The 18,213-nt window shown below is 45.8% G+C and overlaps 1 protein-coding gene across 3 annotated transcripts in view; it reads left to right on the top strand.

The window, feature by feature from the left end:
- Window positions 1-18,013, top strand: part of ZFYVE27 (zinc finger FYVE-type containing 27) — a 103,956-nt gene extending 85,943 nt beyond the window's left edge. For all 3 annotated transcript variants that reach the window (XM_069754023.1, XM_069754021.1, XM_069754022.1), the window contains 3 exons: window positions 12,312-12,358; window positions 14,667-14,748; window positions 16,104-18,013. In XM_069754023.1, the coding sequence (XP_069610124.1) occupies window positions 12,312-12,358; window positions 14,667-14,748; window positions 16,104-16,168 (194 nt within the window). In that variant the 3' untranslated portion in view covers window positions 16,169-18,013. The remainder of the gene's footprint in view (window positions 1-12,311; window positions 12,359-14,666; window positions 14,749-16,103) is intronic.
- Window positions 18,014-18,213: the final 200 nt, after the last annotated feature.

The raw sequence follows: 18,213 nt of genomic DNA, 5'->3' as shown, positions 1-18,213 counted from the left end.
CCATCTGTGAAGGATTACCCCTTCCTCCCACGTCACCAATCCGTGACGTCACTACACAGGCCCAGCTCTCCGGCGCCCCCTTTGTCTCTCCGGTCAGTAAAGGAACTGCACCTAGAGCAAATGGCCGCCGGGGAGACTGCCCTGTTACCCACACTGGGTATTCTAAGATTCGCAATCAGAGTAAAAGGATCAGCCCAAAATTAATTTATGATTTAATTGCCTTAAGGGCGCACTAGATAATTACAAGAAATATACAATCACAATATATCAAGAGTTACAGTCAGAGTACAATATAACAACAATAATACAAGGCTTAAAAGTATAAAGCTGGGGGTCCATTTACCAGGTTGAAGGTCGCTTGTGGAAGCCGGGGGGCATAGCATTCCGCATGTCCAAAAACTTAGTTGCCGGGCAGCCCCCAGAAAGCCTGTGCTTGCTCCCCCCTCTGGCTGGCATACCCTGTTCCTTAAGAAATCATCATCGTCTTCTTCTGTGGAGTGAGGCCCTCCCAGTGACCTCAGCTTCTTCTTATACGTGGCTGAGCCCCCCTGCCTGCAGCTGGGTGGGCTTAGCAATCTCCACCCCCTCTGCCTCCCTGCAAGATTTATTCCAATTTCTAATAAATGGGATAACCTCCCTCAGGATGATCGGATCAGCACACGGGCAGTACCAGCGCCTGTGGTTTGTTCTGCCGGTCGTACTGGGATCAAACCTGGACCCATTCGGTCCCTGTGGGAGGCTGATCTCTATATCTCGGGTTTCAGACCTCCCACCGCCACGGGGGTCGCACTGTTGGATGCACAATTTCTTTAGGGTAAGGAGAATATTTTTTATGAGCCTGTACCTCAGACGATGCGTCCATAATTCACAATTCCATGTTGGAGACGGTTCGGCTGGGCTGCCATAATAGATGTGTATCCAGTGGCCACTTGGCATGCGTGTTTTAATTAAGCCCCAAGCATTTCCAAGCCCCCCTGCTGGCGTGGTTTCCTCAGTGAGCTTTGAAATGCCGTCTACAGTTTACACTGAGCTCAGCCCGTTAGCATACTAATAGGAACTTTATTCATTAGAAAAGGTGGGGGCCAGGAGCGCTCCTCTCTGCCGACCTGACCAGGAGACAAAATGGAGTCACGCCAATCTATGTTAGTATGCCCGTCCAAAGATGGCGGCTGTTCCCTCATCACACCTCCCTGCTTTAGAGGGCGCTAGGGGGCATCACATTCCTGTGTTCCCCCATGCGCCCTTCCGCACCTTCTCCTTGCCGGGACAACCCATCAGCATTACTAGGGTCTCGGCCTCTCTCTCCCTGAGCCTGTCCCTGCCTCCTCCTCTCTGAGGCTGACTCTGTCCCTCCTCTCTCTCTCTCTGAGGCTGTCTCTGCCTCTCCCCTCTTTCTGAGGCTGTCTCTGCCTCCTCCCCTGTCTTTCTCTGAGGCTGTCTCTGCCCCCTCCTCCTTCTCTCTCTGAGGCTGACTCTGTCCCTCCTCTCTCTCTCTCTGAGGCCGTCTCTGCCTCTCCCCTCTTTCTGAGGCTGTCTCTGCCTCCTCCCCTGTCTCTCTCTGAGGCTGTCTCGGCCTCCTCCTCTCTCTCTCTGAGGCTGTCTCGGCCTCCTCCTCTGTCTCTCTCTGAGGCTGTCTCGGCCTCCTACTCTCTCTCTCTGAGGCTGTCCCTGCCTCCACCTCTGTCTCTCTCTGAGGCGGTCTCCGCCCCCTCCTCTCTCTCTCTCTCGGAGGCTGTCTCTGCCCACTCCTCCTTCTTTCTCTGAGGCTGTCTCTGCCCCCTCCTCTCTCTCTCTGAGGCTGTCCCTGCCTCCCCCTCTGTCTCTCTCTGAGGCTGTCTCTGCCTCCTCCTTTCTCTCTCTGAGGCTGTCTCCGCCTCCTCCTCTGTCTCTCTCTGAGGCTGTCTCTGCCTCCTCCTTTCTCTCTGAGGCTGTCTCTGCCTCCTCCCCTCTCTTCCTGAGGCTGTCTCCGCCCCCTCCTCTCTCTCTCTGAGGCTGTCTCTGCCCCCTCCTCCTCTCTCTCTCTGAGGCTGTCTCTGCCCCCTCCTCTCTCTCTCTGAGGCTGTCTCTGCCCCCTCCTCCTTCTCTCTCTGAGGCTGTCTCTGCCCCCTCCTCTCTCTCTCTGAGGCTGTCTCTGCCCCCTCCTCCTTCTCTCTCTGAGGCTGTCTCTGCCCCCTCCTCCTTCTTTCTCCCTCTCTCTGAGGCTGCCTCTAACTGTCGGTCCCTAGGCCACGCCTCCGGTGAACCCTGCTGGACCGTTACCCGGTACAGCCATCCCTGGTCCCAGACCACCTGCTCGCGGTCTGACTCCCCGGGAGGCTGTGCCGCCTGCTCCTTAAGAGCTTTCAGGCTAGCGTCGGCTTCCAGCGCTGCCTGAAATCCCTGACTCGATGCGGCGAGAATGGACGACATTGCCACATCCACTGTCAGCTCCCCGGGATCTGTCACCTGGCTGCTGTCTGACTCGGCAGCCACTTGGTCAGAGAGGGGGAAGCCGTCGGACCTCTGCAAGGCTCCTTGGGCCCCGGCGCTCCCACTCCTGGTGACAGCGGCCACGACCGCTGTGCCCACAGGTAGCGCCTGCTTCCCCCCGGCTCCTGACCAAGTCGCCGGGTCAGGCAGACTTCCCTGCCCTCCTGACATCCCGGGTGTGGGGAACTCCTGCCCTGGGGTCTTACCTGGTGGCTCCTCTCCCGGGACGCCTCCTCTCCCCATGGCCTGTTCCTCTTCCTGCAGGGGCCCTAGACTCAGCAGGCTGGATTCACTTAGGGGCCCTACACTGCCCGTAGCAGCCCCTCCCTCCACCTCTGAGCTCTCCCCTACAGTCTCCTCACCTGTCCTCCCTGGGTGTGTGGTGTCAGTGTATGGAGTACCCTCAGGTTTCACTTCCTCCCCCACTGTTGGAGGCACATTCAACCCATCAACATTCACAGTAGAGACATGACATTCTTGGGGAGCCGAACTTGGGGGTTCAGTGGCCACATACTGAGACACTAGCCGCCCCAAATCGGTCCCAAGCAATACATTAGCAGGAATATTCGACGTTACTCCCACCTCCCGCATTCCCCTCCCGGCACCCCAGTCCAAAAACACCTTTGCAACAGGCAGCGCCGGTTCCACGCCTCCAATTCCGGAGACGGACAGGGTTCTCCCTGGCACCAAGTCTTGAGGGGACACCACCTCAGGACGTACCAGGGTTCGTTCAGCGCCTGTGTCCCGCAGTCCCATGACCGCTGAGCGGCCGATAGTGACAGGTTGGTAATTGTCCAGGGACCTCCCACCACCCCCTCCCACACATAAAACAGTGGACGGTTCCGGGGACAGGGATGGGGGCTTATGACGCTGGGGACATGCAGCCTTGAAGTGTCCCAGCTGGTTGCAGTGATGACAACGTCTGGGTTCTGCGCCTGGCCTGGAGAGGGCAGCAGGGGGGTACACCCCTTGCACTCTGGGGGCTGGGGAAACAGGGGCAGGATTGGGCTTACCCCCTCTCCAGGTGCTGCTGGCAGGCTTCTTTGGCTCAGGCGCCCTGTTATTGGCATACTCATCTGCCAGGGCGGCTGTAGCAGAAGCCCCCTTCGGTTTCCGGTCACGGAGGAACTGCTGGAGGTCCTCTGGGCAGTTCCACAAGAACTGCTCCATGACGAACAGTTCCTGGACCTCCTGGCGGGTGGTGAGCGCTAGACCCGAAGTCCAGTGCTCTGCAGCTCTCAGCAACGCCCGCATGTGGTCGGTCCAGGTGTCCTTTGGGCCCCGCTGCAGGCTCCGGAACTTCTTGCGGTAAGACTCTGGGGTGAGGTTGTAGTGCTGGATCAGGGTCCGCTTGATGCTGCTGTAGTCCTGCTCCGCCCCGGCAGGTAAGTCCCCCAAAACTTCCAGGGACTTACCCCTCAAACGGGGGGTCAGGTATCTTGCCCACTGATCCGGGGCCAGATGGTGTTGAAGGCAGGTCCTTTCAAAGGCCAGCAAGAAGGAATCCAGGTCTCCATCCTTCTCAAGCAGAGGGAAGTCCTCGGCCCGGACTTTGGAAGCCCTGGACTCTGGTGGTGCTGGGGCGTCCAGCAGGAGCCCGCGTTGAGCCATCTCCAGTCGGTGCTGGCGCTCCGCTGCCCGCTCAGCAGCTCTCTCTGCCCGCTCCACTGCCTCGCGGCGTTCTGCCCTCTCCCGCTCCTCTGCTTCACGGCGTTCTGCACGCTCAGCCTCCGCTGCTTTCTCTGCAGCTGCCATGAGTCTCATATAGGCGTCTTCATTACCCGCCTCGAGACGTGCCACTGCCGCTGCAACAAGGGCCGCTGATGTGGACAGGCCGGGGCGGGTAGGTGGAGGGTAGTCTCTTGCCGGACTAAGCACGGGTGGCTGGCTCCTTGGGGAGTCTGGGCTGAGCTCCCCCTCGCCTGGAACAGTACCGTCCACCACCACCTCCTCATAGGCCATAGCACTGGCCTGCGCCCTCACTGCACTCCTGGTGCCCTCCGCCATCTTTGCAACCTCTGGTTACTGACACAGCTGTAACCCTGACCTTGCACACAACTTATTATATCTACACTCTGACCGTCTAGTGCTGGGCTGACCTTAAGACCCCAGCAGTGAAAGTTACCACTGGTAGTCTTTAGTGTCTGGGAGTAGGGGTCCCACGCACACTATTACTCTGATCCCACCGCTGCCACCACTGTGAAGGATTACCTGTGATGAGGGAACAGCCGCCATCTTTGGACGGGCATACTAACATAGATTGGCGTGACTCCATTTTGTCTCCTGGTCAGGTCGGCAGAGAGGAGCGCTCCTGGCCCCCACCTTTTCTAATGAATAAAGTTCCTATTAGTATGCTAACGGGCTGAGCTCAGTGTAAACTGTAGACGGCATTTCAAAGCTCACTGAGGAAACCACGCCAGCAGGGGGGCTTGGAAATGCTTGGGGCTTAATTAAAACACGCATGCCAAGTGGCCACTGGATACACATCTATTATGGCAGCCCAGCCGAACCGTCTCCAACATGGAATTGTGAATTATGGACGCATCGTCTGAGGTACAGGCTCATAAAAAATATTCTCCTTACCCTAAAGAAATTGTGCATCCAACAGTGCGACTCCCGTGGCGGTGGGAGGTCTGAAACCCGAGATATAGAGATCAGCCTCCCACAGGGACCGAATAGGTCCAGGTTTGATCCCAGTACGACCGGCAGAACAAACCACAGGCGCTGGTACTGCCCGTGTGCTGATCCGATCATCCTGAGGGAGGTTATCCCATTTATTAGAAATTGGAATAAATCTTGCAGGGAGGCAGAGGGGGTGGAGATTGCTAAGCCCACCCAGCTGCAGGCAGGGGGGCTCAGCCAGGTATAAGAAGAAGCTGAGGTCACTGGGAGGGCCTCACTCCACAGAAGAAGACGATGATGATTTCTTAAGGAACAGGGTATGCCAGCCAGAGGGGGGAGCAAGCACAGCCTTTCTGGGGGCTGCCCGGCAACTAAGTTTTTGGACCTGCAGAATGCTATGCCCCCCCCGGCTTCCACAAGCGACCTTCAACCTGGTAAATTGACCCCCAGCTTTATACCTTTAAGCCTTGTATTATTGTTGTTATATTGTACTCTGACTGTAACTCTTGATATATTGTGATTGTATATTTGTTGTAATTATCTAGTGCGCCCTTAAGGCAATTAAATCATAAATTAATTTTGGGCTGATCCTTTTACTCTGATTGCGAATCTTAGAATACCCAGTGTGGGTAACAGGGCAGTCTGCCCGGCGGCCATTTGCTCTAGGTGCAGTTCCTTTACTGACCGGAGAGACAAAGGGGGCGCCGGAGAGCTGGGCCTGTGTAGTGACGTCACGGATTGGTGACGTGGGAGGAAGGGGTAATCCTTCACACCATCTATTAGTAGCCGTGAATGTAGAAGTCTCCATTCACTTCTGCAAAAATTCAGAGGTGGGACCCGCATTTCTCCGACATTCCAATTTGATACAACAACTCCTCTAAACTTTGGGTGGATGTTTCGAATTGCAAAACGACTATCAGGGGACCTCTGTTTTCCCAATTGTTGGTTGTTCCAAATTTACCTAGCACCCTCTTGATAATGTCCTCAATCTTTACTTTACCAGATGCTCTAATTCTGATATTTATGGCTCTCTCCATGCCTTCCTATTAGTTGTACAGCGCCGGTGAAGCTTCTACTTACGGCACCTGTGAGATACGATGAACGAGAACTTCCAAATTAAAAAAAAAAGTTTGTAACTTTTTGTTTCCAAGGCAAATACAAATATCCATAAAACGAACACCTGCAGGTCTCAATCTAGAGATTTCATTTGCTATTTTGGCCTGATGCACACAGTGTGCGGCAGACAGTAAATCAACATAATACCGTAAAAGATGAAAATTTATAGAAGTAGCCATTTTTACAATGCAACGATTACCGGCGGGGGAGGAGAGGAGGGAGATGTTAGGTATGGGGTGATGTCTTGAAGGCTGGAGCTGTCGGTTCCTCTCCCTGCACATACAAGAGCGGAGGTGTAATGGAAAAAAGATGTTCTTGGGAGTATTTTTCGTCCAAAGCTGGACTGCGGTTCTGCTGAAATATGGGATGAATGTTTGGATCGAGATAATGAGTGGGCAGGATTTATTTCTCGCTTCCAAAACGTAAGTCTGGAGCATAATTTCCGAATGGCACCAGATAAAGAACTTCAACCGGTAAATGGAAGCTTCGGAGTTGTTCCTTAGTTAGGGAAAGTTGTCTAATGTCCTGTTACGGTGGCCGTTTTTGCTACTCCAGAAACTGACATTATCCCTGTCCAAAACCTGGTAAAAAGTAGCTTCTGAGCTACATTGTCATGTCGTGGAAATGCTGTGGAGCTTCCATCCTATTTCCAACAAAATTTGGCACATGCACACAGCACGTTTCTGGAGATGACCCGACCCACAGCGGAAATGCCGCAGCAATTATCATTTTTTTTAACTGAGCTTTTCTTTTGTTCTTCGGGGGCCTTCAAAACAGAACGCTGTGCAAAAATATTATGACTATGGCTAGTGGTGAGCAACTCTCCCGAAGCTTACCGTATTTCCGGCAGATTTGGCCTCAATTTCGGTCCAAATTGAAAATGTCTTGATTGCCGCGAAAAGACAATTTATTATGCTCCAATATCTCAGCATACGAAAAGCAAGAGAGGGGTAAAAAAAAAAATTATACGCACCTATCGAAATCCTGCCTCCATAGCTTCTTGGTCCACCATGTTTCTTCTGAGGCCAGTGGTAGGCATCACTCGGTCTCTTGGGGAAGGTGGATGCACCTAATTGACAATTGTCTCGTGAGGGAGATGCACGCCATCGACATACATCCCTATCCAGGTTAGAAGAACTGAAGATCAACATAGTCAACCCAGGAAGGCGGCATAAGGACAGATGAGGGTCTAAGATAGGTTAGCATAATGTATTTTGGCATTCAACTTCTTCCCGGCCCTCAAAAGAAGCCAGCAAAATGGCAGCAAGGTGGTCACCACTTTTCTAGATTTGTGAGTATTTGCCAGAACCATAAATTTGGGGGAAAATTTAATTTGGTTAGTTGCGGATCAATTCGCATAGCTCTAATTTAGGTCATTAACTCATTACAGGGTAATAGCTATATGGAGTATATGGGAAGCAGCAACTCGGATACACTTGAGCCTGCAGGGGCCAAAAAGATTCTCTGCTGACACCAGTATTATAAATGGCACTTGTGAAAGGATTGGAGGAAATGTAACCAATTTTATATTGTGCCCATGATGCAATAAATGTAAAATGCTGAGGACCATACTTGCCGCCAGTCATATTCTGCCGCCCTGTGTAGATGAATCCATAATCTCGGCAAGTTAGAAGGTCCATGCGGAAAGTGGCCATCTACATAGTCCGGGCGACATCACCTGATATCTTATAACATTCCTAATGATGAATATTTAGCATCTACTTATAATATGTGCAGAGCTGGATGTTGTCAGACACCTGAAATAACAGCGCAGGAATGTGTCTGCTTAACCCAAAGCGCGTATGGACCTGTCATTGGTTTCCATCAACCTCGGCACCATGCGTGTGTATGTAATGTGAGCGCTCTGCTGGTGCGTGTTACGTTCTCATCCCCTGGTATATAACATCACCAGCATTGGTGCACTGGCCTCCATTGTAAATGACTGCTGTTCTACAGAGGGGCCTGTGCAACATCTCCGGGCCTTGGGTTGTCAGCGTCCACATAATGCATACGCTTGTCAAGCTGTCCGTAGCCATGAGGAGTTCCAGGATAGATTCCACGAATGACACAGACTTCATTACACTTAACACTTGCTCTTCTCTATTCCCGAGTTAGTGACGGGGCTGGAGCTGCGGAGTTGCTGCCTTTCAGCCGTCATAGCTGGATTCTGAATTAATGGGAGTTTTGTGCAGGATAATGGTTTGGGGTCTCCTATGATGTACGTTCCCGCCGCTACCTGCCCAATTATCAGAATAACGTTTCATTGTGAGAGAAGTTCTACCTAGAAGCAGAAGTCACATCGTATCGACTGTAGAACAGAGCCGTCCGGATCGAAGAACTGTATCCTCCCCATGGTCCGATGAGAAGAAAGCTGATTAAATACTGTGAAAAGTTGCATGACCCTCCCATTAACTTGGTGCCACAATTCCTCACCATTTTGAAGATATCTGCTTGTGGCCGGTGAAAAATGGCTGAAAAGCAAAAATGCTTCAAACCTGAACTCCTCTCGCTGTTGAGAGGGTGTCTCGCAGTATAAGGCTTTATTCATTTTTCGTTTGGTTGATACATCGGAGGTAGACATGTACTCGGACGTGACCTATGCCACCCACGAGTGACAAAAGAGTGCGGGCCAAAGGACAATCTGTGGATTCCAGGCTGAGGCTCTGTAACCGAACCTGCAGGTTTTACATTAGTAGGTCCTGGTTTCATTGTCTAAGGCTGCGTTCACATACATTGGTTTTTTTTTTCAGCACTCTTTTCATTCAGCTATTTTCAGCGACCTAATAAATAATCTTTATTTTTATATAGCGCTAACGTATTCCGCAGCGCTTTACAGTTTGCGCAAATTATCATCGCTGTCCCTGATAGGGCTCACAATCTAAATCCCCTATCAGTATGTCTTTGGAATGTGGGAGGAAACCGGAGAACCCGAAGGAAACCCACTCAAGCACGGCGAGAACATACAAACTCCTTGCAGATGTTGTCCTTGGTAGGATTTGAACCCAGGACTCCAGCGCTGCAAGACTGCAGTGCTAACCACTGAGCCACCGTGCCGACCTATTCGAAGTAGCAATCCAAAAGTCACTATCGACCCTTTTAGGGTATGTGCACACGTTGCGGATTTGGCTGGGGATCCGCAGCAGTTTTCCATGCGGTGTACAGTACCATGTAAACCTATAGAAATTCAAAAATGCTGTGCACATGCTGCGTAAAAAAGTGTGGATTCGCAGAGTTTCCGCAGCATGTCAATTCTTTGTGCGGATCTGCAGTGTTTCTACACCCATTGACTTGCATTGAGTCAGGCACGTTTGCAACAAAACCGCAAATGTAAAAAAGATCTGCGGTTTAGCTGCAGATGAAACGCTGCAGATTGGAAGGAGGAAGTGTGTGGGCGGTGACTGTGTATGTGTGTGTGGGCGGGGTCTGCGGGCTGTCCATGGGTCTGTGCGGGGCTGTCCGGGGGTCTGCGGGCTGTCCAGGGGTCTACAGTGCTGTGCGTGGGTCTTTGGTTCTGTGCGGGGCTCTGCCAGGTCTATGTCAGTATGTGTGTGTGTGTGTAGGCATAGTCCGATGGGACTGCAAGTCCCATCCAGCTATGCCTGCTACAGTGACAGTGATTGACACATTAGCCAATGATGGGACAGTAGTAGTCCCATCATCCGGCTAATGTGTTGAATGTAAAAAAAGAAACACATACAGTACATATATATTTCATACTCACCATCTACACCTAATCCCCGAAGACCTTGCTCACCTCAAAAAAAATAAAAAAAAATAAACCAACAATATACTCCCTGTGTCCGACGTAATCCAATTAATACGAGTGTCCCACGACTATCTCTCGTATCCACGGGAGATACGAGTGTCCCACGACTATCTCCCGTGGAGAGCAGCCACATCAGCTGATGCAACCGCTCTCCAGGGGCTCCGGGATACAATGACGGAAGGTATCCTTCCTCACTGTATCCCTCCGCCGCTGTGAGTACAGTAAAGTCCATACTCTCACTCGCGGCACTGCTGCGTGGGAAAATTCCCACCCAGCATTGCCATAAAGTGAGACAATGAACTAAAGTAACCTCTTCAGTGATGCACTGCAGGAGCCATTGTCTTCTGTCATTGTGTCACTGGAGGCCCTATAGAGCAGTGACATCTCCTGATGTGCTGCCTCCAATTTTTCTTTTTTTTATAATTGAGGTTTGGTATTTGCCTGGGGGGCTCTGAACCCAGACTTTTTCTTTGTGCTGCTCTAATTCTCTTTTTTTCTAGATAGATAGATAGATAGATAGATAGGAATGAGATAGATAGATAGGAATGAGATAGATCTATAGATAAATAGATCTATACATAGATCGATAGATATTATCTATAGATCTATCTGTGTGTAATGGATTGTGGGTTGGACAAATGTAAAAGAGGAGGTTGTACAAGAAATTACATCACAAATCTTTTTTTTTGTGTTCAATAATAGATCTTTATTTAGCTTTCAAAAATGCATACAAAAACGCATCAAATCCGCACAAAAAATGCATCAAAAACGTGCAGATTTTTACCTGCGTTTTCTGCCAAGAGATGCAGATTCAGTGTGAAAAAATCCGCAGGCAAATCCGCAACGTGTGCACATACGTTAACGAGCCTTGCAACATGACTTGTATAAAAGCCAAACCAGAATCTCAATTTGCAGATATGGTGTTTCGGGGAGTTGTCCCTCATCAGTGCAAAGTGTGAGATCTCATTTTGATGTATGTGAGACTTCTGACTGGGGTCTAGTGGGTAATGTTTTTCTTTATGGAGGGTGACATGCCAGACCTGGTATGCCGTAGTGAGAAGGATTGCATGCCAAAGATGAGATTTTGATTTGGCTTTTATCCTAAGCCTCGTGGCAAGGCTCATTAAAGAGTTGATAGTGACTTTTAGGATCGCTACTTCCAGTAGGTGGCGCTATAGAGTTCTGGTCCTCTCTGAAGAGGCAAATTGCATATTTAATTTCAAAGAGGAGCATTGCACGGCTTTTAAGCCTCCTCACACTGTCATGTCACTTTTCACAGCCTTTGAGAAGTATTTTCGATGCTGTTTACATGCGTGCTTTGTCTACAGTACGAGTTTAAGAACATTAGTTTTATTCACCAAAAAACGCTACGAAAAATGCCGTTGCGTTTTTTACAGCACTTTTTAACTTTCATGTTGCTTTCTTTGGGTGAAAACATACTGCAAAAACTCTGAAAGAAGTGACATGTTGCAGTTTTAAGTAAACTCAGCAGTTTTCCAATTCAGTCAATGGAAAACCAGAACATGCATGTGCATGAGATTTCAGAAATCTTATAGCTTTGCTCGTACTGTGAAAAGCAGCTTTTAAATTGCATTAAAAAATCCAACTACAAAAACGTAATGTGTGAACGTGGCCTTAGGGTCTGCGCACAGGGTCCGAAATTCTGCTGCAAATCCTGATTCTGCATTAAAAAAAAAGTGCATTTTTGTTGCGTTTTTTTATCTGCAATTTTTTTTTTAGATTTTCCCCCACTCGTCAGTAAGGTTGACATCTGCTGCATAAACATTACAAGAATTGACATTATGCAGATTTTAATTTGCTGCAAATCTGCAAGGAAAAAAAAAAAAATCAGTGTGTGCATGAGACTTCAGGATTCTCAGTCACTAGGAAATCGTTCAGGTTTTGTGACAAAACTGCGCGGTAAAAACATGACGACTGTGACATGCTCAGACTCTTAATGTGGTTGTCTGTGATGAGGGTGGATGAAGCTCGAGGAGCCAGGACCCCGTCTACATCACGTGTATAGCGGTATACTATATGAAGGACCGTAGACTACATCCTGATGCCGGAGAGTCATTTCCAACATTCATTACTAGTGATGAGCGAGGGTGCGCGTTACACCCGTCCCCAGTATTGTGGCTGCTCTTGTGAAATGTTCGCGTCCCCGCGCCCGCGTGTTTCACTGCTGTTACACGGCCGCAAAACATTGGGGTATTGTCCGTGTATGTCAGGTACGTACCCGAGCACCCGATGCAAACATCAAGCACGCTCAGCACTATTCATTACCACTTCTGTATCTCTACACTTACGGTTTCTATTTTTGTTTTCTATTTTGCAGGTACATGTAATGGATGCAACGCAACATTTTCAGTACTGAAAAAGAGGGTATGTCTCATTAATTACCTGAAAATATTAAGGGGATTTATTTTCATTTTTATGTTTTAATATTTACTATTTTTCCCAGTGTGCAACGATCTATCTACTCCAACACTGCTGGCTATACCTAAGAATATAACTACTATACTACCTCCTATGTACAAAAATATAACTACTATAATACTGCTCCTATGTACAAGAATATAACTACTATAATACTGCTCCTATGTACAAGAATATAACTACTATAATACTGTCCCTATGTACAAGAATATAACTACTATAATACTGCCACTATGTGCAAGAATATAACTACTATAATACTGCCCCTATGTACAAGAATATAACTACTATAATACTGCCACTATGTGCAAGAATATAACTACTATAATACTGCCCCTATGTACAAGAATATAACTACTATAATGCTGCCCCTATTTACAAGAATATAACTACTATAATACTGCCCCTATGTACAAGAATATAACTACTATAATACTGCCACTATGTGCAAGAATATAACTACTATAATACTGCCCCTATGTACAAGAATATAACTACTATAATATTGCCCCTATGTACAAGAATATAACTACTATAATACTGCCACTATGTGCAAGAATATAACTACTATAATACTGCCCCTATGTACAAGAATATAACTACTATAATATTGCCCCTATGTACAAGAATATAACTACTATAATACTGCCCCTATGTACAAGAATATAACTACTATAATATTGCCCCTATGTACAAGAATATAACTACTATAATACTGCCACTATGTGCAAGAATATAACTACTATAATACTTCCCCCATGTACAAGAATATAACTACTATAATATTGCCCCTATGTACAAGAATATAACTACTATAATACTGTCCTCTACGTACAAGAATATAACTACTATAATACTGCTCCTATGTACAAGAATATAACTACTATAATACTGCCCCTATGTACAAGAATATAACTACTATAATACTGCTCCTATGTACAAGAATATAACTACTATAATACTGCTCCTATGTACAAGAATATAACTACTATAATACTGCCCCTATGTACAAGAATATAACTACTATAATACTGCCCCTATGTGCAAGAATATAACTACTATAATACTGCCCCTATGTACAAGAATATAACTACTATAATACTGCCCCTATGTACAAGAATATAACTACTATAATACTGCCCCTATGTGCAAGAATATAACTACTATAATACTGCCCCTATGTGCAAGAATATAACTACTATAATACTGCCCCTATGTACAAGAATATAACTACTATAATACCGCCCCTATGTGCAAGAATATAACTACTATAATACTGCCCCTATGTGCAAGAATATAACTACTATAATACTGCCACTATGTGCAAGAATATAACTACTATAATACTGCCCCTATGTACAAGAATATAACTACTATAATATTGCCCCTATGTACAAGAATATAACTACTATAATACTGTCCTCTACGTACAAGAATATAACTACTATAATACTGCTCCTATGTGCAAGAATATAACTACTATAATACCGCCCCTATGTGCAAGAATATAACTACTATAATACTGCCCCTATGTGCAAGAATATAACTACTATAATACTGCCACTATGTGCAAGAATATAACTACTATAATACTGCCCCTATGTACAAGAATATAACTACTATAATACTGCCCCTATGTACAAGAATATAACTACTATAATACCGCCCCTATGTGCAAGAATATAACTACTATAATACTGCCCCTATGTGCAAGAATATAACTACTATAATACTGTCACTATGTGCAAGAATATAACTACTATAATACTGTCCTCTACGTACAAGAATATAACTACTATAGTACTGCCCCTATGTACAAGAATATAACTACTATAATACCGCCCCTATGTGCAAGAATATAACTACTATAATACTGCCCCTATGTGCAAGAATATAACTACTATAATACTGCCACTATGTGCAAGAATATAACTACTATAATACTGCCCCTATGTACAAGAATATAACTACTATAATATTGCCCCTATGTACAAGAATATAACTACTATAATACTGGCTCCTATGTACAAGAATATAACTACTATAATACTGCCCCTATGTGCAAGAATATAACTACTATAATACTGCCCCTATGTACAAGAATATAACTACTATAATACTGCTCCTATGTACAAGAATATAACTACTATAATACTGCTCCTATGTGCAAGAATATAACTACTATAATACTCCCCCTATGTACAAGAATATAACTAATGTTGATATATAACTAGCATCTGATTTTGATTTGCAGAGAAACTGCAGTAACTGCGGGAACGGCTTCTGTTCACGATGCTGCTCTTACAAAGTCCCTAAATCATTGATGGGGGCCACAGGTAAGTCCTAAGAGCGTAGAGTCCTGGCTTGTGGGTTGTGTGACGTTCACTCGCGCTGGCGATGCTGCGCCACCAGAAAGGTCCATAGACTCCTGCGGTGGCCACAGTGGGGAAAAGACACTTCCAATGCTGTGGATCTGGGGTCGCATGACCTTGGATTTTGGGGCATCCCTGCCTTGCTGCTATTAAAGGAGGTTTACAGGATTAGAAGAGCAAACTTCTAGAAGTTGGAAGTATAGCTCGACTCTATGGGTTGCAATACAAACACAACCTGAGGACAGGGGCGGCGCTGTGTTTGGCAGTATGCAGTCATGTTTTTCAAATCATGTAAAATCCCTTTTTTGCAAAGTGGTTTTCTTTGTCGATATCATATACTAAATTAAAAGTTTTCAAATTAAAAAAATATATATTTTCTTATCAGATTAGCTTAAAGACAAAAAAGAGCATTTTTTTAATTTTATGCAAAAGTCAAGATTTTGCTCCGTTTTGAAAAATTTGGCTTAAAAAATGTCAACAAAATCCACAAGACAAAATAAGAAAAGAGGTTAAAAAAAAGTTGCAGTACGATGAATCAAGACACAGAAAATGCAAGAAATGTATCAGTCGTTCTCACTGTTGGATAAATCTATTTTTTTTTTTTCAACTTTGTGTATTGTTACTTTTCAATTGGGACAAATTGAAACACAAAGGGCTCGTTTCATCTTATTGCGTGTTTTCTTTATTTATTTTTTTAAATATTTAGAATTGAGAGTCCTCAGTGGTTACCTTTTTAATTTTTTTACATTTTTTAATTTTTTACATTTTTTTTATTTTTAATTTTTTACATTTTTTTTATTTTTTTTATTCACTTTTCATTTTTTTTGCCTTGTGGTATTCATTGAAGATTTCTGCCTTTTTTTTTTTTTTTTTTTAAATATTAAAAATTTTTGCTAAAATGTTGCAAAATTTGCTCAAAAATTTCAGGTGTACGTAAAATATCACTCCAGAGGTTTAGATTGGAGTAAATTTGCATATTTCCCCCAAAAAATTTGCGACTTTTCAATAAAACGTCAGCTGGAAAACAAAAACCACGTCCACAATGACAAACATGTAAAAACAGATGTAAAAAAAGACTTAAATTTAAAAAAGATTAAGAAAAAAAAAGTACCAAAAATTTGCTAAAAAAAAAAAATATAAATGCAATAATTGGACACAAACTACATTAGAGAGTTGTAGAATTTTAAATAAGAATAATACGCAAATAAAAAATACCAAAAATTTGTAAAAAATGTAAACAATATTACTTACAGATATGTCAGCAGGAAGTGTCTTTGTGTCTCTTACTGTTAATAATATATGATGCACTTTAATTTCAGCTCCGGATGCACAAAGAGAAACTGTATTTGTCTGTGCCCTGTGCAACCAGGCGCTCTGTAAATAGGATCGGACTTTTCACTGTGGACCTGGGATTGGAACGTCTGCTACGTCTGAAGAAGATCTGACATAGCTATACAGATGGCATCTCAGGGGTGTATCCCCACGGCCTCATCCCGCCCCCATGGCCTCATCCCGCCCCCATGGCCTCATCCCGCCCCTGAGGATCTTATACTGTATCTCCTGGACATGACTACTGGGTATAATCAGAAGCCATTATGACTGCTAAGAAATTAACTATTAGCTGCTTATAGACCAGGTCTTGGAGACAGCTCCTGTGGCTCCTAAGGGGCCCCGTTCAGATCGGGTCCATGCCCCGGCCCTATGGGCTGTGTTAGTCTTTAGTTGACTCCCTTTACGTAGGAAAAGTACGAAGAAGAATCCAAGGATTGGAACGTTTGTTACATCTGAAGAAGATCTGATATAGCTATACAGATGGCATCTCAGGGGTGTATCCCCATGGCTTTATCCCGCCCCTGAGGATCTTATACTGTATCTCCTGGACATGACTACTGGGTATAATCAGAAGCCATTATGACTGCTAAGAAATTAACTATTAGCTGCTTATAGACCAGGTCTTGGAGACAGCTCCTGTGGCTCCTAAGGGGCCCAGTTCAGATCGGGTCCATGCCCCGGCCCTATGGGCTATGTTAGTCTTTAGTTGACTCCCTTTACGTAGGAAAAGTACAAAGAAGAATCCAAGGATTGGAACGTTTGTTACATCTGAAGAAGATCTGACATAGCTATACAGGTGGCATCTCAGGGGGGTATCCCATGGCTTTATCCCGCCCCCATGGCTTTATCCCGCCCCTGAGGATCGTATACTGTATCTCCTGGACATGTCTACTAGGTATAATCAGAAGCCATTATGACTGCTAAGAAATTAACTATTAGCTACATATAGACCAGGCCTTAGGGACAGCTCCTGTGACTCCTAATGGGCCCTATGGACTATGTTAGTCTACAGTTTAATCACGTTACATAGGAAAAGAGCGAAGAAGAATCCAAGGATCATCCAACATCTTGCTCCAACAAGGGACGTACGCTGGGGTTCCTTGACCCAATAGCCCCGGTTGTGGTCTCCTTGAGGGGGCCCCTTTAATATTTTTGCCCGGTTTTCTATAGGCTAATACATCTAAACAAAGACCGGTTTATAGGAACAGTCTCGGCGGTGTAGTTCTCAGTTGCACAGGACGGATCCCTCCTGGTCGTCTTGATGGCAGGAATAGTGGCCCCCCGCCAGAGGAGAAATGTCTGACGACGATTGTGGTGCTCCGCTTGTGAAGTCAGAAGGAAGAAAATCAATTAACATGGTCTTGTGATCCAACACAGGTGCAAGTAAGAAGGTCACATTGGTGAAGTCGGGGATGACTTCCAAGGCACTAGAGAGTAATTGAACCCCTTTGGCACCGCATAGAGACTTCTGTTCTGATCAGTCATCTTGGACAACAGCACCCACTGGTTGCAGTCCAGTCGATAGCATGTTGTAGAGCAGGAAGAACTGAGCAGATAGATATATGGGTTTATGGGAAAAGATTCAGTATAACTTGTCATTTATTTATCTAAAGCCCTGCCCTTTTTAAGCTCAGGAGTCCAGTGGGCGGTCCTCCTCAGTGTCAATCGCCAATTAACACCACCTATGCGTAGAATAAACAAATTTTGATCAATAAATTATAATCTATGCTAAATATTTTCCCATAAAACCGGGTATCGATCCGCTCTTCGTCAGATTGAGTAACGTGTTCAAGGTAGTAGAAACCTCCGAGCAGTGTCAAAGGGATGGAACCCTGCAAAACTTCTTCCTGCTGAAAAACCACTGGTCTGACTCCCCAGACCGCACCAATGCCGTCCTCTATGACTCTATGATGAACTGACTATTATCAGCACCATTAAAAAATAAAACTGCAGTAATCGCTGACAGCGTTTATTATAAAGTCATATCAGTAACCTCTCTGCTCCGCCGTCTATCAAATAACTATTTTGGATTTATTTTTTTTAATTATTTTTATTGATTTTTTTTTCTATTATTTTGGCATTGTGCCACCCTTCCAT

This window comes from Ranitomeya imitator, chromosome 2 (assembly GCF_032444005.1).
Source record: "Ranitomeya imitator isolate aRanImi1 chromosome 2, aRanImi1.pri, whole genome shotgun sequence".
Classification (NCBI taxonomy): Eukaryota; Metazoa; Chordata; class Amphibia; order Anura; family Dendrobatidae; genus Ranitomeya; species Ranitomeya imitator.
Note: the sequence above shows the minus strand (reverse complement) of the source record. Positions and strands in the feature narration are given on the sequence as shown.